Raw genomic sequence first — 23791 nt, 5'->3', positions numbered from 1 at the left:
TGGAATACATCGGAGGACCCAATCCCCTCGAAGAACAAGTTACTTTCTTACCTGGTAACGTTCTTTCGATGGGATGGTCCGATGACGTATTCCATATCGCTCCCTCCCAGCCTGCCCCGCTACAGAATTTGTTACGCTATTGCAGCTTACGCTTCCGCAAGGCTTTCTGTGGTCATACTGGCAGAAGATTAGTGCCACACGTTCTCAGAATAAACTACAACTGTGGCTACGGGCGTTGTGCGTCCTACTTATAACATCCGGCGACGTCGGCTCGATGGAGGCCCTCAAAGACAGCGTATCGATGTCATCGACGGACGCAGACGCCGAAAAAGTTCCAAAGCAGCACAGCTGTGGTGATTACCTATCATAGATCTGGAATACGCCGTCGGACCATCCCGTCGAAACAATGTTACCAGGTAAGAAAGTAACTTGTTCATTACATCCATAGGTTTTACTCACCTAGTATAACTGTTTGACAAAAGTAGTGGTTTTTACTGCACCTAGAATAAGTTTCACTATTCACCAAAAGTATATTGTCCAGTTGACTGATATATATAGACCAACTAAGTGATTTGTGCTAAGAATCATTATACAACTGGAAGGGTCTACTGCCCTGCATTACTGAATGTAATTGTAAAAAGTAACCATTGGTTTTTACTTCCCAAGAATAGGTGTGACCTATACTGAAGGTGTATGAAAAAGTTTTGACTTGCCTAGAACTACTGTTGGGTACTTCAAATAAGGTCTATACCTGGGTCTGTGTACTTTCAAGTAAAGTGTTGTGTTTTTATACTGTGATTTTATATCATGTTTTAGTATTTACTAACCCCTAGATGTATCTGGGCCTACCTGTATTTAAATAAATCCTTTATTTTTATAATACATAGTGTTTCAGTGTTTCTTTGGATCATTTGTATTACAATTTCACTTGTACTGTATCTACTGCCCTCTCTCCCTCCTAAGAGAAGCCTGGCTGCTCTGCCCGCGCTACCATGTACTCAGGTGGTACAGTCTTGTACTGCCCCAGTTGAATGGTTTTACTAAGCCCTTAGTTGGACTTCAGAAAAACTGTCCTAACATTTAGTCATTGTGGCTAGGAAGATAACAGAACAAGGGTTTACCCACCTACTGTTAAATATAGATGCATGGCGGACGTTTCTCACCTGTAACCTTATTAATGCAGTATGTCTCCACATTTTAGATTCTCATGCTGTGCACTGGTAACCATCTATTAGTTGATAGTTTCCATTTTTAAAAATGGGCGTTGACCTGGTGTAATGTATAACCCGACTCCTAAAGCCTATATGCATCCCACAATGCTATTATGAGATGCCATCTACAGATTAATTTTTACACCTTCATTCACTGCACTGTAGAAGATTAAAATATAAAAACACTTCTAATAATTATACAAACATTTTTTAGAAGTACCCTTCGATTAAGACCTAGTAAATGTCAGTTGTAAGGACGTATGTGCTTTGTATTTGAAATGGTTTGGTCACTTTTGAATTTAACAGACCAGATGTAAAAATACTGTTACAGGTAATTAGCATTTACCTATTGCAGTATTAATTTTTTATAAAAACTTAATACCGGAGACCAGTCGCTAAGCGCGGGGACCCGGATTCAAACCTGTGCTGCTCTGCATTGTCTTGGTTGCAAGACAAACTCGTTGCCCTGGAGCTATGCTCCCAGCCCATAATGAATCGGTTTTAGATTGAGATGCTGCACACTGATTATAAAGCATCCTTAACATGTCTGGGAGAATGGGTGGAAGGTTGACGCAATGGTAAACCATTTTTGGAAAATGTCTTTCCCACTGTGTATTGATCTGCAAACATGCAGATTAAAATGAGTTGTAAAAGTAGGTGACATGTAGTCGCTTTAAATAGCTTGTAGATATCCACGGTCCCCAAGTAAGCCCTAGTGTCCCCTGTACAATGGGTCTATGGTTCCTGATGTAGCCTTTTGGTGCAGGAATTGTAGTAATCTTCTATGTATTGTACAATCCACCCTAACCAGATGCCGCGAGTTAATTGCCTCCGAAAATGAACTAGCATTAGATTTGTTCAAATGGTTACAGCTCCTCGACTGCTTCTCTGACGTGACACATGCACATTCCTTAATATGTTTCATTAGGGCTCTTTTATTGCAAAGTGACTCTGTTTCTGGTTTTCTAAAATTTAGAAATCCTTGTTGAAGATCTAGCGTGACTTTCTATATCGCTCCTAAATTAACAGAAAAAGGCTAGTCTGCTGTTCGAGCTGGTTCCTTGCTAACCCTGTGTAGAGAAGTTGTAGAAATGAAAAGGCAATTTATAGTCTCCTGCATTGCAAGTCGTGCTTATGAGTTGGCCCAATGTTGAAGCACTCTATTGAAACGCATATGCAAACACACCATACCGGTTCTTAACCATGCAGAGCCTATCTACGATCTCTGGAGGCATGGGTATGACACTGTGGTGAATAGACCCACGTCTGGAGCACCCCATTGCTGAAAAATGCCCTGTAAGGCATCTGTATTTAACATGTGTGTGAGCCTCCCTTACTCTACCAATGATAGTTGTGAAGGGTGTTCCTCTCCGATTGTTTATGTAACAGATTTCTATTATAGATGGTAATATAGCTCAGCAAGTTCAGTGTTGTGTTCATCCTACATGGAACCGCTGGGACTCGCAGCAGGCCTAATGCAGCCATTCATCCTTCCATGGTCCATGAATTGGGCAATATCCCGTATTCTAGCATTTAGCTGTATAACGTTGTACAGAGAAGGAATCTGGCAGGACCTGAACGTACTTATGATGGGTCTGTGTTTGAAACGACCTAAAGACAGGGCAATGGGCACACGTTTTTCTGAAATGTTACCCACACACCCCCAATTTATAAACTTTCTATGTAGATGAGTGCTCAAGCCTGGTTACAGGCATTTGAGGATAGCGACCAGAGAAAGGTTGGCCCTTTACAAGTCCTTTGCATTCCAAAAGTCTGCAAATCGACACCCTATCATCTGCTCCCTGGGGCTCGGGACTATTCTGCATGAAGGTGATCTTGTGTAGGTCTCATGTAATGCCTGAGTGCACATACCGCATCACGTACCACCTCGCTGAGTGCCAGGTGTCGGGACAATTCCCTTTTACCAGAAGTGACGAAGTGCCTGAACCTTTCTGCTGATATGAAGCCCCCAAACTGTATTTACCTGTGAGCCGAAGAATTAACCCTATGCTTTGGTATGGCTCTTTCAAAACTTCTCTAAACCCTAATTTGCCAAGTTGCATTTTTTGCAATGTCTGGCTGATAAAGTGGAACATATCCACGAAAAATGGTCTTTGCTTCAATGTGCACGTGCCCAGTTTCTGCCTAGATATTCACCCACCAGACACTTTCTGTGAACCTCCTTAATGCCGACTTTATCCCGAGTAGCAGAAGCTGGAAACTTGAGTTATTTGCACACATCTCTGGAAATGTAGGGATTTTCTGTGTTTTGCATGCAGGGAACTAGAGGCATTTCTGCCTTATTCTGTGGCAGTCATGTGAGCTGCCTGATGTGGGGGGGGGGAACTATTGGATGGTGGTCGCTTTTAAGGATCAAGTCCCGAATAGGGATCTGTTTAGTTCTTTGGAATAAGGAAGTATGTTGAGAAATTACTATTACGTCTAATATCCCCTTTTTCTCAGTACTTTGACTTCTCAGAGCAGATTGAAATGTGCTGGTTTAGCACTGAAATTTGAGTGCATCTGATTAGAAATGTGCTATTCATTCCAAAAAGCATCCATCACGCCCCTGTCTGTAAAATCTTCTACACCCAAGTACTCCTTTGGCTGGGGTGATGGTGTTTAGTTTGGCGGTGGGGAGGGGAGATTTTCTACCAGAACCACCTTTTACACTTATATTTTTGCCCTGGTACTGAAGGATCCCCTGTTAAGACTGTTACCATATGGAGTAGGTTTAGAAGGGAGTACCGTAACTTTGGGAGGGTTGTCCTTGTAGCGGACAGTCCATTAATGGATCTGAAAACAACCTGGCCTTGTCTAGTATCGGGTTGTTTTCTACATGTTCCAGGATGTGTTCGTATACATTGCTTTCTGAGTGTTGCTGGGTACAGGATATTAGATGCCAGTAGGTAGTTTAGATCTTAGGATTCCCAAGGGGTCTTTAAGGAGTAGCTTGATGTATGCTGCATTCATGCCTAGTGCTACGATACCTGTTGTTTTTTGGATGAGGACAGACTTGTACATGTCTGGTGTGCAAGGGTCTGCTGGTGAGCGTGTTCTGTTCTTTGATTCACTCGAATGTGTGATGCCTTCAGAGTAGTATCGTTTTTTGCTTCGATTATGGCTTTGTATATTCTGTCTTGGATGCATCGTTTTTTTCCCCCCTGCTGATCATAGTTTTTCCTCCATTCTTAGTCTAGTTTTCTTCCTTGCTCTAAGGTGAGGTGTGAACCATCTCGCCATTATTTTCTTCAGCCAGGGGGTGACATTTTCCTGGTGCGATATCTAGTGTATTTCATTTTTGGGATTCTCAGTTCTTTCTTCAACGTCTGATATCCAAGACGTTTTCTGTGGTTTCCAGTCTGGCGTTTATGTCCATGGTATTTATGGATTTCCAGCTTTTCTGAATTGGAGGAGTTTTTGGGAGATTAGCTTGTATTTGTGTTGTGGGATGGATCACAAAGGTTATTATAAGGTGGTCGCTCCAGAGGATCTGCATTGGGGGTGCACTTATAACCAGATTTCTTTTGCAAAAGATTGCATCTAACGGGTGCCCTACCGCATGGTTTGCTCCCTTTACCAATAATTGTAGATGCATTGTTGAGTTTATCAGTGTGTTAGGTGAGTTACTGTTTTCTACTTCAGACCAGATATTGAAGTCTTAGTTTGATCAAGTGGTCATATTTTAATGTAGTCTAAAATGTGTCGGGGGGCAGAAGGGTTTTTTGTCAGTAGTCTGTAGACCAGTAGGAATGAAAGGTTCGGTTTGTGGTCCAAGGTCAAGTGAGGGAGTGATTCACAGTAGGGATGGTGCTGAAAAGGTTGCGAGTGGGCACCACTGTTTCCTTGCTGCAAATTACTTGAATCAAATTACTATAAGGCTGCGGCGGTAAACCTCTGACACAGTGGAGGTTCACAAGAAAGAGCCGTCAGCTGTGCTTGGGCCGCAGGGTTGCCCGGCGGGGATACACAGTGGAGGTTCACAAGAAAGAGCCGTCAGCTGTGCTTGGGCCGCAGGGTTGCCCGGCGGGGATACACAGTGGAGGTTCACGAGAAAGAGCCGTCAGCTGTGCTTGGGCCGCAGGGTTGCCCGGCGGGGATACACAGTGGAGGTTCACGAGAAAGGGCTGTGGGCTGTGCTTGGGCCTCAGGGTTGCCCGGCGGGGATACACAGTGGAGGTTCACGAGAATGAGCTGTGGGCTGTGCTTGGGCCGCAGGGTTGCCCGGCGGGGATACACAGTGGAGGTTCACGAGAATGAGCTGTGGGCTGTGCTTTGGCCGCAGGGTTGCCCGGCGGGGATACACAGTGGAGGTTCACGAGAAGGAGCTGTGGGCTGTGCTTGGGCCGCAGGGTTGCCCGGCGGGGATACACAGTGGAGGTTCACGAGAAAGAGCTGTGGGCTGTGCTTGGAGCGCAGGGTTGCCCGGCGGGGATACACAGTGGAGGTTCACGAGAAAGAGCTGTGGGCTGTGCTTGGGCCGCAGGGTTGTCCGGCGGGGATACACAGTGGAGGTTCACGAGAAAGAGCTGTGGGCTGTGCTTGGGCCGCAGGGTTGCCCGGCGGGGATACACAGTGGAGGTTCACGAGAAAGAGCTGTGGGCTGTGCTTGGGCCGCAGGGTTGCCCGGCGGGGATACACAGTGGAGGTTCACGAGAAAGAGCTGTGGGCTGTGCTTGGGCCGCAGGGTTGCCCGGCGGGGATACACAGTGGAGGTTCACGAGAATGAGCTGTGGGCTGTGCTTGGGCCGCAGGGTTGCCCGGCGGGGATACACAGTGGAGGTTCACGAGAATGAGCTGTGGGCTGTGCTTGGGCCGCAGGGTTGCCCGGCGGGGATACACAGTGGAGGTTCACGAGAAAGAGCTGTGGGCTGTGCTTGGGCCGCAGGGTTGCCCGGCGGGGATACATTTTTATTGTATTTTACAGAAATACCCAGGCCTGTGTGAGAAGTGCTTCTTTTGGCCATTGCACAACTTATTTTCAGGTTAAGGCGCGAGTATGCCAAGGATGTGCAATGCTCCTGTTTTGTTTTCTTTGTACATCAATGGGTTAAGGGAGGTATTGATGAAGGCTAGCATGGATGTGCCAAGAACGAAAGGGAAGTCAGAATTCGGGTGAATTTCCTGTATGCAAAATGCTGAGGAAGGAATTACCGAATGTTATTTGTTCGTAAATAACCTTTGTTTTTTTCTTCCTGAGGCCATTTCGGAGACCCCTATCCCACCCGCCCCCTTACTTACCAGTCAGCGGCACACTGCTGTGTGCTGCCGCGTTACAGGGTCCTTAACTTTTAGTTCGGCCGAAATTGGATCAAATGTCCCATTCAGACTTAGTTACTCTCTTTTAGAGTCATTCTGGGAAGTCCTACCTGGTTTTGGTTACGCTAATGTCAGTCCTGATTGCTCGTACGCCAAGAGCCTTCCAGGACCTTGTCATGGCGAATAAGGCTTTCACTGGACCTGAAGGTCAATGCTGCCAAATCTGTTGTCATGTAGTGCCTCCTGTCTAGGAGGGGCCTGAAAATGGCACCAATGCTTACAAATGGTATAATCCTGAGAGTGCAGCACTTTGATTATTTGGGGATACGTCTTGCTCCCAATCTGAAGCCAAGGGCACAAACTGAGAAACAAGGGGTCAGGTTCAAGCAAGCGCTTGTGGGCAGGGGGTTAAGGCGATTCATGTCAATGTCTAGCACCAAGCCACCAGATCTGATAAAGATGGTGTACACTAGCAGAGTAAAAGCAGTGAAAATATGGAACCATGTTATGAGGATGTGTCGATGTACAGAGCATCCAATTTTCAGAGAATTTTCTTTAAACTCATTTTCGGCCTTTCACAATCCGCCCCAAACTGATGCCCATAATGTGTTGGGCATGTCGTTCCGTGCTGGAACCAATCTTGTATTGGCACAGACTATGGACCAACCCTAAGGCCGGCGGAACACATTCACTTATTAAACATTTGCTGGCCAGGTGGGGTGCCCTAGTTGCATCATGTGAGGAAGGGGCTAGTAAAACTGAATGTTGTTAATCATTCGATTAACCCCCAATCATCACTAAAGCCTATGCAACCGAGTTTAACTGTCAACTATTAAGCATCTCTAGAGCTGATAAAGAACTTATGGAAATTCAGAAGGTCACTAATAGAAATCTGGCCATTATTTCAATTGATACAATTCAAAACGGTTTATTATGGGCAAATAATCCTGCAGAGAAACCTTAACTCATGCACAATTTAATAGCCCACCGATAAGATCTACGCTGTCTCGCGGAGGATAACTAAGGAAAAAAGTGTGCATTTGGCTGCAAGGCTTTAAAGACATTTGAGCAGGACCGTTGGTCGCAGTTCTTAAAGATTGAGGTCGACATGCCTTCTGGGATCTGCTATGGGCAGAGAGCATGGATGTGATCTGAAGCCCTCGCTAGAAGGGCATCTGTGTTCTCTTTCATTTTTTTTCCGACGGATGTACCGTGCTTATCTGGTTTATATTATCACATAGTGGAGACATATGACTGTGTGAAAGTTACAAAAAAATTGAATAGGATGGAACATATTTTAGCATTTTCAAGCTGTTGTCTTTTATGCTTTTGCATCGGTTATATGTGTATAGCTTTTACCTTGCCGAACGTGTTTATGCACAGACGCTTAAGGATTACACTGCTCTGAAGATGAAAAGACCGAACACTATATTTGTTTTTTTTATTTGGCTCTAGCCGTGCATCTATGGAAATTCTATCAATGTTTTTGTGATTTGTACTGTTGATAATATGTTATTTATGCTTTTATGGCTATAGCACTGAAATAGTGTTTCTGATTGAAAGACTTCAAATAGGAATTTCTTTTTCTTATCTGGCCCTCGTTGTAAGAGGGGTTTCCCAGCGCAACTAAAATCACCGGTGGGTCCTATCAGAACGTCCAAATAAAAAGTCCAGTCCTGGGTCTGATCCAATCGCTTTCCCCTTTCACTATAAACTAAACGTTTAGTAGTGTACCTCCTTGGTCCAGAAGAATGACTCCCTTCTTCTGGACAACGCATCTAATATCTACCCAAGGTGGGACTGCATACCCGTGGGTAGCAGCTCTTGTCCCCAGGTTAGTCTTCTTCAAAAACAACATATAAGGTTCCAGGTTTGAAAGCTCTCAGCAGTGGGGGGAGGGAATGGCTCCCTTCCCCAGGTCTGTGGCACAGTTCAACACTGATGCCTTAATACACAGGGGAATGGGTCCCTCCCCTTAGCCTTTCTCAGGCTTCTGGTGCAACACAACTGGTGTGGTCCCAGACCCTGGTTGCCAGTTCTGGTTTTCCCCTCTGCCAGGTACTGCGACGAGGAAGAGGGATGGTACTTCTCTTCCTCACTGGTACACCGGATTCACTATTCTGCCAGCCATTATCGTAGCCTTTTTTACTTAAGCGAGTCTATATGTATATTGGTGTGGGGCCCAGACCCTGCTTCTTGGGCTACCTGCAGCCCTCAGGTCTTCCCCAACAACCCGGGACTTTTAGTTTATGATAGGGCATTCATAACGCACCTATACACAAGTGTTTCAAGGCACGGCGAGGCAAGGGAGGGGAAAAAGAGGGAAGACAAAGATCCTACTAGGCCAGGTGATATTGAAATCACGCAATTGCGTGGGGGGAGTGGAAGGGAGCAGGGGGAAAGGGGAGTGGCAGTGCAGTCCATAGGATAACCGTAAAATAAAGACAATAAATAAAAGTGCGGCCAGCTGGTGGCAAGTGCTAGGGTAAGAGCAGACCTCAGAGGCCAAGTGCTAGTGGGGGCTGAAGGGATACAGAAATAGTCCCCAAGTGCAAGGTTGCCAGGGGGCAGTGCAGGTGTGCAAATTCCGGGGAGCGGACCTAGGGCGGAGATCAGAGGGTAGCCATGTAACCAGTGCAAATTCAGATATAGACAGGAGATCGGCAGAGGAGAGAAAGCAGAAGCAGAGAGGAAGGTCTTCAGTGCTTCTGGAACCAGAGATGATTCTCAAGTTTCAGAGGCAGGGAGGCTGTTCCAGAGGGAGGCCCCAGCAGAAGAGAGGGATCTACCACCAACTCACTGCTTGGAGAAGCGACTGACCCTGAGGGAGGTGAAGGTGGATGAGCGAGGAGCTCGAGAAGGAAGATATATGGGAAGAGACAGTTAAAGGTATTGAGGTCCCAGGCCCCAGAAGGCCTTGTGGACAATGCAGAGGGTTTTGAACTTGATCCTTGCCGCCACTGGGAGTTAGTGAAGAGATTCCAGTCCTGGAGAGATACGATTCCTGGGCTTCAGGCCAAGGACAAGTCTTGCATTCCTGTTTCGGATGAATTGCAGAGGTCGGAGAGTAGAGGCAGGCAGATTTAGAAAGAGGCTGTTGCAGTAGTCCAAGCCTAGAGCGAACCAGAGCTTGGAAACGGTGAGCTTCGGGAGGAAGGAGAGGAAAGGAAGAATACCCCTGAGGAGGCGCAGCTGGTAGTGCGACTTAGAGACATTGGAGAGAAGGAAAGTGTGGAGTTGAAGATGACCTGAGGTTTTTAACCTCACAGGTGGGAGCAGGAAAAGGGCCAAGAGAGGCCGGCCAAAGAGTGACCGGATCGGAGGGAACAGGTGTGCCAATGAGAATCTGTCTTACTGGCATTGAGGCAGAGATCATTGGTGGCACACCACTCCTGGATGGCGGACAGTCAGAGATGAGAGAAGGATAAGAGCTGGTGGAAGGGAGCCTGAAAATGAGTTGTCATCTGCATAGCACTGAAAGTTGGGGCAGAGAGCGGCAACGTGGTGGGCAAGAAGTGCCAGGTATTGGTTGAACAGCCAGGGATAGAGGTGGTTAGACCCCTGGGGAACACCACAATTGGATATAAAGATGGAGAAGAGGAAGAAACCAAGTTGGACCTTGGAGGGTCGATCGGAGAGGAAGGTCAGCCAAGCCAGGGCCTGACTGGTGATACCCAGGTCATAACTGAAACGGTTGAGCAGGATGGAATGGTTGAGGCAGAAGAGAGATGAAGTAAGAGGAGGGCACAGGGGGTGTTGGAATCAAGGTTAGAGAGCAGGTCTTCATGGATGTTCAGGAGAGCAGTTTCTGTGCTTCTGGCAGTCTGAAGCTAGACTGATGGTCATGGAGGCAACCAACAGAAGATTAAGCTGGGAGATGCCTAGGAAAGGGGTGATGGAGACTGGACTATAGTTAAACGGGCAGGCAGGGTCAGCAGGTTTCTTAAGGGGCGAGGGGAAGACTCCAGTGGCAAAGGAGTGTTTGCAGAAATCAGCCAGAGCAGGAACCAGGGTGTCAATGAGGTCCTAGATGGTTTCGGAGGAACGGGGGGGGGGTAACCTGTTTTGACAAGCCTTTCATAGATCGGACTTGTCTAGAAACCTTGTCAGAGGAGAAAAGGGGAAAGGCAGAGGAGGGCGGAGAGGTGGCCACAGAAGGGCCAGAGGAAGATCAGGGAGGAGGGGGAGAGGACAGAATGGCTTGAGGTTTAGAGATGAAATGAGAGGCCAGTGCCTGGGAGGGGACAGGAGAGGTAAAGCCTGCAGCAGGATTCGCCAGCTCCTTGCAGATTTTAGAGTTCGGCCGAGTTGTTAGATGCTGCAGAGACGCGGGCTTGGATGTGGGCTCTCTTCCTGGTGCGGACAGAGAGCCGGTATTGCCTTTGGAGCAGGTGGCAGGCCAGTTTGTCTGAGAATGTACCAGAAGCACGCTATTTCCTCTCGGCCACCCTGTACTTGCGTTGAAGGGGGACGAGGTCTGAGTCATACCAAGAATTGCACTTGGCTTTGGGTTTCAAGCGGATCCTCATGACGGGGGAAAGAACATCGAGAGTATCAGATATAGCTGAGTGGAGCATGGAAAGGGCGGTCAGGATGAGGGTCAGAATGAGGGGTGGTGAGTGTGCCCTGCAGAGTGAGTCGGGCCAGAAGGGAGAATAGAGAGTCGCAGAGGTCGCAAAAGAGTCCAGTGGGAGGACAAGAAGCATCCAGGTGGCTGTTAGTCTCCAAGAAGGAGGAGTTCTGGTTGCGACCAGGAGGGAAGAGGAGAGGTCTGCCCACTCAGAGGAAGGAGATCTGACCAGGTGGCCGATAGATGGTAGCCACCGTAAGGGAGTGGCCTGGAGAAAGAGTGTGCCTGCAGAGGAGGCATTCGAAAGAGTAGGCCTGCGTAGGAATGACTGAGGCAGGAATCCACTCCGATTCAGGAAGATCAGGGCTACACCCCCTCTGGAACGGTTGGATCTGGGTGCATAGAGGATCTTGTAGGCATCAGGGAGGAGAGTGTCAAAGCTGGTAACGGAGCTGGCCGTGAACCATGTCTCAGTGAGACCGAGATCTGTTAGATCTCCCGCAGCTCTGTTAACCTTCACGTGTTCTCTTTCTCACTGGTTCTGTCGGGTCGCCACTCGTGATCTTCTGGTAGGATCTCTGCTTAGCGAGCCTGCTAGGGTGTTCGAGTTCCTCTGGAACATGTTGGGCAGTCAGGAACATCCCCCATTTCAGTGCCCATTTCCATATTTTCTGTGTTAGTCTGGACACATTTAGAGAATGTGTGCCCCCCTGCTTGTTATAGAGCATTGCAGTGGTGCTGCTGTCTGTGAGCATTTGTACCAACTGATTTGTTGGGTGCGCTTTGAAGGTTTGGAGCGCTTTGAATACTGCTAGAAGTTCCAGAAAGTTAATGTGGTTCTCTGCTATGATTTGAGTACTCGGACCATGTGCTGGAAGATGAAGGTGATGGGGAGGGGGGGGGGGGAGGAGAGTGCACCTGCAGAGTGATGCATCTGTTGTAACTACTGCTTGCACTGCTGGGTCGTGGAAGGGTTTTCCCTTCAACAGATTCTCCTTTGTCCACCAGCGTAGAGCTTGTACTAGTGTTGGCGAAACAACCACTAGATCATCCCACTGACCGCTTGCCTGAGACCACTGTTTTGCCAACCACTCCTGCATCGGGCGCATGCGCAATCATGCGTGTGGTGCCAGGTAAATGCAAGATGCCATCATGCCGAGCAAACGCATAACTTTCCGTATGCTTATCTGGTGACCAGCTTGATACTGAGGTATTTGCAGCAGTATGTTTTGGATTCTTTCCTTTGATGGAAAGACTAGCCCTTCATCTGTTTTTATGGCAGCTCCTAAGAACTGTTGATCTTGTTTGGTACAAGGCTCTACTTTTTCTCATTTATCAAAAAGCCCAATTGGAAAGGATTGATCATTCTTTGTGTATTTTGCTTGCAAATTTGGGGTGCTTCCCCCGTGATCAACCAGTCGTCCAGGTAGGGGTACACTGGGGATTGCCTACCTGCACTAGTGCGCTGCCAGTACCTTGGTGAATACCTTTGTAGCGGATGCTATTCTGAAGGGTAGCACCTTGAATTGGTAGTGCTGGTTTGTTATCTTGAAACACAATAATTTTCTGTGCGCTGGGATTGAAATGTGAAAATAGGCATCTTTCATATCCAAGGTTGCCATGTAGTCCCCTTGCTTTAGCAGTGGGATTACTTCCTGTAGCGTTGTCATGCAGAATTTTTGTGGCTTGATCTAGGTGTTTGCAGGGCGCAGATCTTTTTTGGTCACAGGTACGTTGAATAGATACCCTTGTTTACCTGGACGATTTTGACTGCTTACTTTAACAGCAGCACTTCCACCTCTTCCAGAAGTATGTGCTCTTTCTCCTTTGTGGTGGTTTTGTCGCAGGGGGTGGTAGGAGGGTTGTTGTAGCAGCTCTATGCAATAACTGCCCACCATAGTAGAAAGCACCCCCTTGTCTGAGGTGATTCCCTCCTATGCATAGGTGAAGTGTGCTATGTGTCCTCCTACTTGAGTGACATATGAGGGGACCTGAAGCAGGTGGTCATTGCTTTGTCGTTTTGGATCCACCTCTGGAAGAGGAGTATCTGCCCCTGCCGCAAGATCTTTGCTGGCCCCTCCAGGAGCCTTGAGGATTGGCCTTGTGTAGAACCCCAGGATGAACCCTGACTCTGGTTGTACCAGGATCCCCTCTGAGAATTTTGTCCCCTGAAGCAACAAAAATATCTGCCCCTTTGACCTAGGGTTTGATGGTGAGCTGGCCAAGAGACTTTAGAGTGTTGTACTCTTCTTTTGCACTTTTCAGTGGGTCCTCTACTGCCTTGCCGAATAGAACATTTGGCTCAATCAGCATGTGAAGAGTCGCTTTGTTTCCAGTTTAAAGCTGGACCGGTGCAGCCATGCGTGGCGCTTGATATGAGTGCCCTCAGCAATAATTCCTACTGCGTTATCCGCTGCATCCAAGTTGTTTTTTAGAATGCAGTTGGAAACCGCTTTCTCGTCTGACACTGCAAGGGAGAGTTGGGATTTCAGTGGCTCTGGGGCTGAGACCATTAATGTGGCTATTTCGTCCCATTTGTGGCAGTTGTAGCTTGCCAGCAAGGTTGTATTGTTTGCAATCCTCGCCCGATATGCTGCCGAAGGTGAGAACTTTCCTACCTCTGATGATGCGAGAGGTCACCCCCCCCACCCCTTTCCTAGTGGTGGTAACTACTGAGTCTGGTTTTAATTGCCCGCTGATGCAGAGAGGGTGTGAGGGGGTTGGACAGAAAAAAGATTCTATGCAGGGGTTTACTGCCAGTGTTAAATTAGGTGTTACCAAAGATCGCTGAATACGCCTTTGCACAGATTGTAATAAGGGGATGAAAGTGGTTGCTGATGCCTTGTCTACCCAAATTGTTTTCGACAATCTTTGTCCACATGTTGATCTTGTGTCTCAATCTGGAAGTGTGCAGCTGCCTTTAGGAGCAGCATGTCACCGAGTTGGATCTGGTTATCTACCAGTGAGTCTGCCACCGGTTTGTCTGTATGATCTGGCGACGGTATGACAAACTTCTTCCTCGTCATAATAGTAATCCACCTCTCCTATGTCCTCCTGATCCTCTGAATATGCTCCAGTCTCCTGGAAGCGTTGGTTGGGGTTATTTGTTCAAGCTGGCCTGGGTCCTGTCTCGTGGTGGCTGCCCGTACTCTTTTTGCGGGGTGTTGTGACTGTGTTGCCCCACTAACTAATGGCGTGTTGGAGGTTTTCTAGAGCCTGAGGGTTGCTGTCAAAAAAAAGCTGGCCAGAAAAGACAATGCGCCTCATGACCCTGTCTATCTTCAGCAGGCCACTGTGAGGAACTTGGGATAGAAGGTGTGGGAGGTGGCTCAGGTGTAGGCTGCCTCTTATGCCTCATAGCCTCTGTAATTGTTCCCTCCCCCTGGTTAAGCCTCCTTTTCTCTAGAGGATTTGTGGGTCTTCGAAGTGTGGTGTTTCGAAGTCCGCCCCTTCAGAAGTGTTTCTGGGACATGTTTTTTAACAGGATGGGACAATTTTGATGACCGATGGGATTTTGCCCATTTTTATGTGTCTGACGACTGTCACTTAGTGTTTGAACGGGCCAGTAACTTGTCTCTCGACGGTTTTCAGCAGTAGTTTTGGACAGGGCGTCGGAGCCAGATTTTTCTTTTGACTGGTCGGTCGTGAGGCAAACGCTGTTGCCCATAGGACAGTGAACTGGTGACATTTCCCTTGACACCGTGTGGCCTTGTAGTCTGTGTTGATGTCGACTTATGGCCTTGGATGTGTGCTTAGTGTTTGGAAGCTTGTCTGTGCTGGTGCCGCCCCCATATTGGAGCCGCCGGCCTGTCTGGGGCTTGCACGTGGTAATCCGATATAGGCCTCGTCACTGAAGGCGCTTATGTTGCCGTCACTGGAAGCACTTTCCACGTCCATGGCGGCTTCAACCTGCATGGCGGGCCCAGCACTTAGTTTTGCGGTCCTTCAAGGTTTTGGGCTTAAAGAGCCTGCAGGCTTTACAGTGGCCCTCGTTGTGGTCCCTTGGAAGACTGACATTGCACACCGGGTGCGAGTCCTTCCAGGGAATTTTTTTATTGCATGTAGGACAAAATTTAAAAGGTGCACTTTCCATTTTTAATTGGAAAGGAAGCTTGCTGAGTAAAGTGGGAAGAAGGGGTAACATGCATTCTTATTTCAACTAGGACATGAACCCCCCCCCCCCCCCTCCCACTCTCCCAACTGTGAGGGCCGAGGCCCAACACGGCCTTCCGAGGCCATGTGGAAATTCATCAAGGCCAGTTCTGCGACCGACGAAGGAAGTCCTTGCCGAAGTTGAGGAAAGGCTAAGACGGAACCAAGAGTAAGTAGTTATGATTTTTGGGTTAATGGCGTTGGCCAGAAAGGAACTCCGCTTTCAGCATCCGACAATGATGGTGGAAAAAACAATCTCAGGGACCTCGATGTGTGAAGGACCATGGGGTACAGTGAACGGCGCACTAGGGATAGTATTACTGGCACGCCCTGTCCACGTCCCTTTGAGTTTCGAAACCAACGGCAATACTCTGCAGCTTCCACTAGATGTCGGCCTAGGTATAGCATGTGATCTAAGCAGATTCCACAAACCTCAGAAATGTGTATTTACACCAACTGATGGTACCTACCGGTATTGGTGAAACCTTTGTGGTATATACTACTGCAGTTCAATAGATGCCGTTTGCTTCATTTTCTTGATCTTTACTGGTGTTGTCCTTTCATCATTGCTTGAGTGGCAGCACCGCTAAACAATCCATTTTGGACACTGAGTCCATCAGGACAGCTTCTGTAGCAAAGTAGCTCTGGTGGACATACCTTCAACTGTTTTTCCTCGAATGTCTAGGAGCAATAGCCAGAAGTATTTCGTCTGTAGAGTACTTCACTTGACGCTCTAGTGTCTGGTGAAGCACTCCAGTTATTGCTCCTAGACATAAGTGGAAAATCAGTTGAAGGTGTCCAAGACAGTGATTTTGGTCTTGCTTTGGCAAAGATGCTCTCTTCCAAAGGTCAATTAGATGCATTGTTTCCTTTTGTTGGTTCTTTGAGCTGAGATGGTTATTCTTTCATCTGGTTTGTTCGTTTATGGTTCCTTCATGTGCGCCGTCCTTTCCTGGTACGAGGCATTTCTTAGAGATGGTGGGCTTGTGGGTTGGGTGTGAGATTCTGGGATAGACTTTAGGTTTGATTTTCCAATTAGGTTAGTGGTTCAGGTCTTTCCTGGTGGGTTGTATGGTCATACATGGTTTTTTATTGCATGATGCCCAGTCACACTGATTTTATAGGTGATGGGTTATTTTCCTTGGTAAATATTCCTTCTTGTTTGGTGTGTCAGCTGACGACACTTGTTTGAGCGTCCTATTCCAACATAGTGCGAGGGCCTAAAGTGTATAGGGGCGGTGTTATAGGGCAGAATATCGACGATTGCTGTGTGGATGACACATGGCATTTACGTAATTCTGTGCTCCACTGGTAACCAGTGCAGGTGTGATGTGGGTGGTCTGCTTATTCTTTGAGAAAACGGGATGCCACACTATGTGCCATACAAAGGCAGCTGATGAGACGTTTAGATATTCTGGGGAAAAGAAATCTCCAATCATCCGGCATTTATGAATTCTATAACTCTTGTGCCTCATGTAGTTATCATGATGTATGTGTCCTTCAATAAACATGCCTGAAACATGTTGAATACATAATGTGTAGCCTAAACATTACATGCTATATACATTTCATGAGGAAAAATGATATTTAATAGTGCTGAGGGAGTAAACCTTTGTTCGGTCACTAATTATTTAGATTAATAGATTGAATACATATAATATCTCCAGCACTAATGGGCTGGGAGGATTGCTCCAAGGCAGCGGGCTTGTCTTGAAAGGACGACAACATTGATAGAACAGGTTTGAATCCCGGTCCTCAGCTTAGAGGTTGGACATGAAGCGTGATGTAGAACCCAATTTAATTTTAAAGTCATGGTGGGCTTAAAAAGGCTTGCCAAGCACCCTTCCATCCGAAATATGAAAATGGAATAAGCCATTTCAGTTAAGCCACAACACCACTCCGTAGACCTCGCTGGAAGTTCACCTTCAGTTCTGAGCAACGTAAGCTATGCATATTGCCTCAAATTCACACCCTTTGCTCTAGATTTTATTTTTTATAGGGCAGTCTTATTTCGTACATATGTTCCCTAGAGGAAAGGGGGGGGATATGGCATGCTGACATTCCTCGTTCTAAACAGTGGTGTTGATGGAGCAGAATAAATGATCTATGGGTGCGGCATCCACTAATGTACAATTACTTTTGATCAGGCTGCTAAAGCTAATTGTTTTTTTTTTTTTTCTTGCATTGCACTCAATTTTCTGTACGATTGCAAGAAAACTAAATGAACGAGTGGTTTTTCATTGGCTGCAAGGCAATTTATTAAGCTATGTGTCCCATTTTATAACTTGCTTTTTCCTGGATTATGGGGACTGTATAGATTTCAGGGGTGTAAAGGTTAACCTATTCCAAACCAGTGTTTCGAGGTTGAAATCTGAGGTTTTACCTCTCGTTACGTTGGAATAAAACTTTGGTGACTGGACTGGGATTTAAATGGTGCGATTTGCGACTACAGTATTTAGGCATTTGGTTGACGCCCTCAGTTCGGAATATTGTTGATGAGAATGTGTGTGATTGGTCGTGAATGCAGACTAGATCTTGATAGGTCTTGATAGGTGGTCACTTCTTAATTTGTCCTTATGGGGAAACGACAACGCCCTTAAGATACATTTGGCTCCCAAGGTTAATTTTGTGACTGGTATGCTACCATTAATAATCAGTAATCGATATTGGAAGGATTTAGACCGTCTCATCCAGAAATTTTTGTAAAACCCCCATATTAAGCATTTGGAAACTGCAACTTCCAGTTCACGAGGGTGGACTGGGGGTTCTGAATTTTAAGGCTTATTTAGCCTTTTCTTCACATACTTTCATTCCCTTTCTGAGTGAAAGTCCGGATTGTTGGGCTTTGGCGGAGTCAAATGCCTTTGGTCCGCTCAGCATGGAGGCCTTATTAACCACTAATACTAAAGTCCATGGGTGCAGATCATTAGTGACATCTTTACGCCCTACTTGGTGCGAGTTGACGCTTCTGGGTGTGGATGCTTTCAGAGGGTCACAAGCTTCCATTTGGCTGAATCCTAAGATTAAGGAGGATACCAAAACCATTTTTGGCCCGATTGGTTTCTTGCTGGCATTAGTCAAATTGGTGATCTTGGTGTTGATGGTCGATGGATGACTGCGAATGAATTGAGGGGGAGAGGGGAATTCAGAAGTTTGACAGACTCGTAGACGTATGAAAAGGGTCATGTGGATTGGTCGGATACCTTGGATTTGAATATTTTCCTTGCATCATCTGAACTCAAGGGTGGTGGCTTGGCGAGTAGAGTGTACAAGTTGGTTGTGTCAAACTATCGTAGTAATGATGCCCTGCAGAGTATTTGGAGTAAGAGGATCGGTTCAGTAATTACACCAGATTGTTGGCAAAATATTTGTAGGAATGTTTCATTATGCTCTTTGAACCCCAAGAACGCAACAACTCAAAATGCTTAGTCAGGTTTATTGGTGTCCAGAAAAACTGAACTTATGGGGGATGCTAGATAATTATGACTGTTGGGGTTGTCTACATGCGGTTGGGTCCTTGGAACATATATTGTGGAGTTGTGTCAGGGTTGCTGGTTTCTGGTCTGAAGTTTGTGAAGCTTGTGTTCAAATTTCCGATGGGGTACCCAACTTGGATTTCAAGACTATGGTGTTGGGTGATGATTCTGACCTTGCTGATCTCTGCTCTTCCAACAAAAAGTCTTTTTAGAGGTGCCAAACGTTTGATACTTCGGGGTTGGAAAAGCAGGATTTCTCCTTTATTTGAGGATTGGGTAGAGGAGATGCACAAATTGTCAAGGGTTGAAAAATTGATTCATAAACTGAAATGCAAATTGTCTTTTTATGATGATATATGGGGGAAATTGAATGATTTACTGAAGGTGTTTTTTTTCTCCAAATATACATGCTGTTCTGGATTTGTATTGTATTCTGTTTCTGTTGTAAATACCTGTAAATAGATAGATAAAACATGTTTTAAAAAAGAATTGCAAGTCCGGACAAGGTCAGCCTGAGTCTGGGATGTTAATGAAGAACAAATGGTTGAGCAAGTAAGGCTATGCAAGAGAGAATGAATGCAGGCTATGACTAGGCCGCAAGAGGGCTGGCCATTTTGGGTAGCGGGGAAGAGGTCAGCTGGGAGAGGGTTCACCTTACCTGTAGACCGTGAAGTAAAGCAGTTAGAGCTGCGAAGTACTCTTGGGGGGCTGTGTGGCGAAGGACTACTGTAAATCTGTAAAACAAAAAGAATGCCAGAAAAACAGCTACCCGCCTACACACGTAGACGCACCTGGTACGTGTGCAGGCGGGTAGCTGTTTTTGTGGCATTCTTTTTGTCTTATAGAATAACAGTAGACCAACATTTTGTACAAATGTTAAACTGTGTATTGCAACAGACTGATCTTTTGGCTCGCTATGAGCATGGATCCAAAGGCACGTAAGACACAGAATTCTGCACCCCAGCTATTTCATTAAACTCCAAGCCATATATTGCCTTCTTTTTCCCCCTAGGTCCCGAGACGGACTGTCTTCCGGACTACATCCTGTACCCCACGACAAGCTGCTCCCCCCATCAGAGCAGCAGTGTGGAAACCACACCAGTCTCTCTATCCAAAGGTGGGTCGCCTGCTGAGGTCAATGGCCTGCCGACCACTGCCGAGCTTTACAGAGTTCTAGGACTTACAGCGCACAGCAGGTAATCTCCCCACCTGTACGTTCATTCCAGCACACGTATGAACCCGATGGCCCAATGCCCGATATAGGGGCGGCTTTGGAAGGAATATCGGGTCAATTTTCCACATTGATTGGGTTTCCAATTGTGCTCTTGACCTATGACTGGGTTTCCTACACAAGACTGGTTATTCCAGTATTACTAGAGCTAGCCCCTCACATCAGCATAGGCTGTCTTGTGCGATCAACTTGAGTGAAGGCGCAGCCTCTTCTGTACAACGGTCCATGCATTTGTGTTTATGGAGCCAAACTGTTACGCTGTTTATAATAGTACTCCAAATCAATACATGCCAATGGGAAAGGGTTCCACCTTGGAACCCCAGGGGCGATTGCTTGGAACATACGAGGGAGCCCTAGGGTGTGATGCGGTTAGCGCTAGGAGCTGAGCGATGAGTGACTGGCAGTCAGGGGCTGTTACCCATGCACTGTACTACAGAAGATATTGCAAATAAATAAGTGTTAAACCTACTTGCATCTCCATGCACTTCATATTAATGGCAACAAGGATGGTTTGAAGGGCTCCCACAAAGTCAAGGATGACCTTATGTAAGGTGAACGTTTGTGTAAAGCAAGACGTTTGGTACAGCTACAGGGCATACGAATACTGAAGGTGGGGGACATAAGGGCCATTTGGGAATGAGACGGACCCAAGGAATTTTGATGTGAGATTATTGGTGGCCCCGGACTGGACACAGATTTAGGGGTTAGTAGTGAAGGAATGTATGGTGTCTCAGATTGTGGAGCAGACTCTAGGGCGATTAGTTTTTTTGATGGTGTTTCAATGAGGATTTCCTTTGGAAACTGCTTACTGACACTGGAGTTCAATTGTCCTAGATTATCATGGAGACATTTCTGAAGAGCATAGGGGTGACGCGTTACCGTACCTCGTATTACCCTGACACCAATGGGGTTGTTGAACGGTTTCAGCGCACCTTGATGCATGGTATCGGAATGGCCGTCTATGAAGGGCTGGGCGGAGTTAGTGGGAAGAGGGTTTGCACCTAGCGTTTGGCGCAACATGAGGTCTAATTCCTGTTGAGGTCTTGAGGAAAAGAAACACACGTCGACCAGCCAACTATGGTTGGGGAGGTCGGTCTTTGTGAAATGGAATGATTGGGAGTTGAGGGAGAGTGTGAGCCAGTTCGAGCAATTAGCTGAGGGATGAGTGTGACTGGGGTCCTGGTTACCCATGCACTGTACTACAAAAGAGTGCAAATAAGGAAGCGCTAAACCTACTTGCATCTATGTGCACTTCATATTACAAACGCTCCAAAACCTTGCAGTATTTGAAGATGTGACTGTCCACGAGTCTGCGCATTGCTACTTTACCCTTTTGACTGCAAGAAGTCAAAGGGGAGCTTATTGAAGGAGAAGAGGGGGAGGAAAGAAAGGGCGGGGGTTTGGCTGTATGCTTGTGGAGTGATGCCTGGGTCACATCTGTAGCTCCTGCATTCCCAGGATTCCCCGGGTAAACCTCCTTTCCATTCGAAGCAAAGCTTGCCCTTGGTAATTGTGTTTTTTGTCTCTTTCTGATGCAGTCAGCTGAGTGGTCATCGGAGCTCAGTAGGAAGCAGAGAGGGGGACAGCCTGGAGCCAACCCCGCGGGAGGAGAGCATGTTATCGAGCAGCAGCAAGAGAGGTAGTGCAACGCCTCTGACGAACAGGACTTACCAGACTGGCTTCAGGGAGAGCGGGAACACACCCCTGACCCAGGCAGATACCTACTCTGAAATCTGCAGTAACCTCCTGAGTCGCTTTCTGGACGCTTCCTACTAGCACTGGGGTGGCCTGGGAGATTGCCATGCCATCTGGCTCCTCAGCCATCCCCAGATGTGATATGGGACAACCTGGCAAGGAGGCGGATACTCTAGTACTGGGCAACGGGAATTAGGGACCTACTGCTGGACTGCTAGGGTCCACTTGGTGGGATGGACACCTTCAATGCTTGGGGAGGTAAATGGTGATTGCTGGGGTCTGGTCTTAGCCCTGCTGCCTATATAGAGAACAAGGCTTGAATGGCTAAGAGCCGAAGATTCGGCACAGTGCAGATTGCACTCCTTTCAGGAGTGTAGAACTGTTTACGCTTGGTTTTATTCTTGTGATCCTGGTGCTGCTTCTTGGGCAGAATTCAGCTCCCCCTCCACCCCCATGGGGCACCTCTGTCAGATCGAGCTGAGAGACTGTCCAGGCTTAGATCGAACTTTCCACCCCCCTCTTCCTCCACACTGTACATAACACCATCGTCCCGAACCCCTCTTTTCAGCTGCATGTTACCAGATGTATCGCTTGTGTTTATAATAAAGAGATTCACATTTCCTCTTCCATTTTTATTTTTGCAAACCTCTCAATTGCTTCGTAGAGAACAAGCTGCAACAGCTTTTGCACAACCAAAGTCTGTGGAAAATGTTAATTTAAACCTAAAAAACATACAGCTGTACTTTGAGTGTTCTCACTGTGGTCCCTCTGCCCCTCCTGGGGTAGGCGGGCAGAGAGCAGACTGTTCAGAGAAAAGTCTATCCGAGGCCTTCATGCCTAGAACTGGGAAACTTCATTCCTTGGCAGCTTATCTGAGAAACCAAGCACCCTCAACTTGATCTGAGAAGATGTGACCTTCACTCCTCGCCCAAGGTTGGACCAGCTCTGCCATCCATTCATTGCTCTGTGACTGCAGATGGTGTGCAGGCCCTGCCATCTCCCAGGCACTCCTACGGTTCCTTGCAGGAGGCATCTGGCTCCACAGACTCCTTCTGCACCAGCTCTGGCTCATCCTCTCCATCATGTGGGGGGTGCACCAACACCTTGTCCAGAATGCCAAACTCCTGGGCCTCCATGGGACTCATGTAGCGATCCCTCTCCATCACGTTCTCTACAAACAAACATTAGAAGTGTTACCTTTGGAGCTCACAACCCTGCACATACAGAATGATCCAATGTAGTCATCGCCAGCCATGTAGCCGTTTTTTGACTGTATCGACAGAGGCCCTCTACTCAACATGGATGCTTTTGGCACAGGTCTGCCTAGAAGCGGTTGGTTTTCAGGCACTTTGGCAGTGAGCGGTATGGGATTCTGTACACTGGCAGCCGAGGACACTGCCCCTTGTGAATGCAGTTTGAGATTGGGGCTTGTCATTGTGGACACTAGTGATCCCCCGGCTGGGTATTGTGGGTTGTTGACGTTTCTGCAAGAGGTGGATAAAGGCTATGGCAGAGATGGAACCTGCTGGAAGGGGCACTGTTTTGTTAGTGCACGAGGGCACCTGCATAGAGACTGAACAGCAAGTCTGGGGAGATTACTTCTAAAGGTTGGGCCGAGTCTGGCCCGATTGCACAGTGTTTAGTAAGGAAGGGAACTGCAGTATGGAAAGATGCTGGGTGTAGGGAACTGGAGAAGACAAAAGGAGGGGTCCTGTCTCCTGGTGGACATTCCAAATCTCCTCTGCCATTTCTATAACCACCATCCTCAGCCAAGTAGCAGATTGAATTCTCCACCCTCTATTAGACATCCCTCTCCAAATCTGTACCACCCCAACCACCCCGTCGCTCACTCACCAATGACTGTCAGAGGCTGCTTTGTATGCTTGGCATAGATGGCATTAATTTGCTTCTTCAGTTTGAGGATTTCCTCAGCCTGGATGGCAATGTCTGTGGCCTGACCCTAAAGCAGAGATTAGTTTAGACCAATCAAGGTAACCCAGACAGCAGCCAGCCCACGGTTTGCATGCATGCTGTAAGCGGCATATGACCAACTTTGCCCAACTACTGTCTTCCTGCTTAGAACCCCAACTGTACAGCCATACAGCGCTGTCTCGCTCCCGATAAGCAACCATGTGTTCTTCGCATTTCCCACACCCCTGGCAGTGTTGTCTACTCTCTTGCTATACCACGCGCAGGC

At 47.2% G+C, this 23791-nt stretch overlaps 2 protein-coding genes across 4 annotated transcripts in view; one reads left to right on the top strand and one right to left on the bottom strand.

Moving 5' to 3' along the window:
* The window catches only part of LOC138447897 (afadin- and alpha-actinin-binding protein-like), a 149535-nt gene extending 127321 nt beyond the window's left edge, over positions 1-22214 (top strand). The window contains exons 9-10 of the mRNA XM_069604400.1: positions 19681-19864; positions 21438-22214. Of these exons, the coding sequence (XP_069460501.1) occupies positions 19681-19864; positions 21438-21675 (422 nt within the window). The 3' untranslated portion in view covers positions 21676-22214. The remainder of the gene's footprint in view (positions 1-19680; positions 19865-21437) is intronic.
* Positions 22212-23791, bottom strand: part of CLPP (caseinolytic mitochondrial matrix peptidase proteolytic subunit) — a 104215-nt gene continuing 102635 nt past the window's right edge. For all 3 annotated transcript variants that reach the window (XM_069604402.1, XM_069604401.1, XM_069604404.1), the window contains 2 exons: positions 23449-23554; positions 22212-22765 (listed from right to left, as the gene is read on the bottom strand). In XM_069604402.1, coding sequence (XP_069460503.1) covers positions 22605-22765; positions 23449-23554 — 267 coding nt within the window. In that variant the 3' untranslated portion in view covers positions 22212-22604. The remainder of the gene's footprint in view (positions 22766-23448; positions 23555-23791) is intronic.

This window comes from Ambystoma mexicanum, chromosome 3q (assembly GCF_040938575.1).
Source record: "Ambystoma mexicanum isolate Mex_15411 chromosome 3q, UKY_AmexF1_1, whole genome shotgun sequence".
Taxonomy (NCBI): domain Eukaryota; kingdom Metazoa; phylum Chordata; class Amphibia; order Caudata; family Ambystomatidae; genus Ambystoma; species Ambystoma mexicanum.
This window is presented reverse-complemented; position numbering and strand designations above follow the sequence as displayed.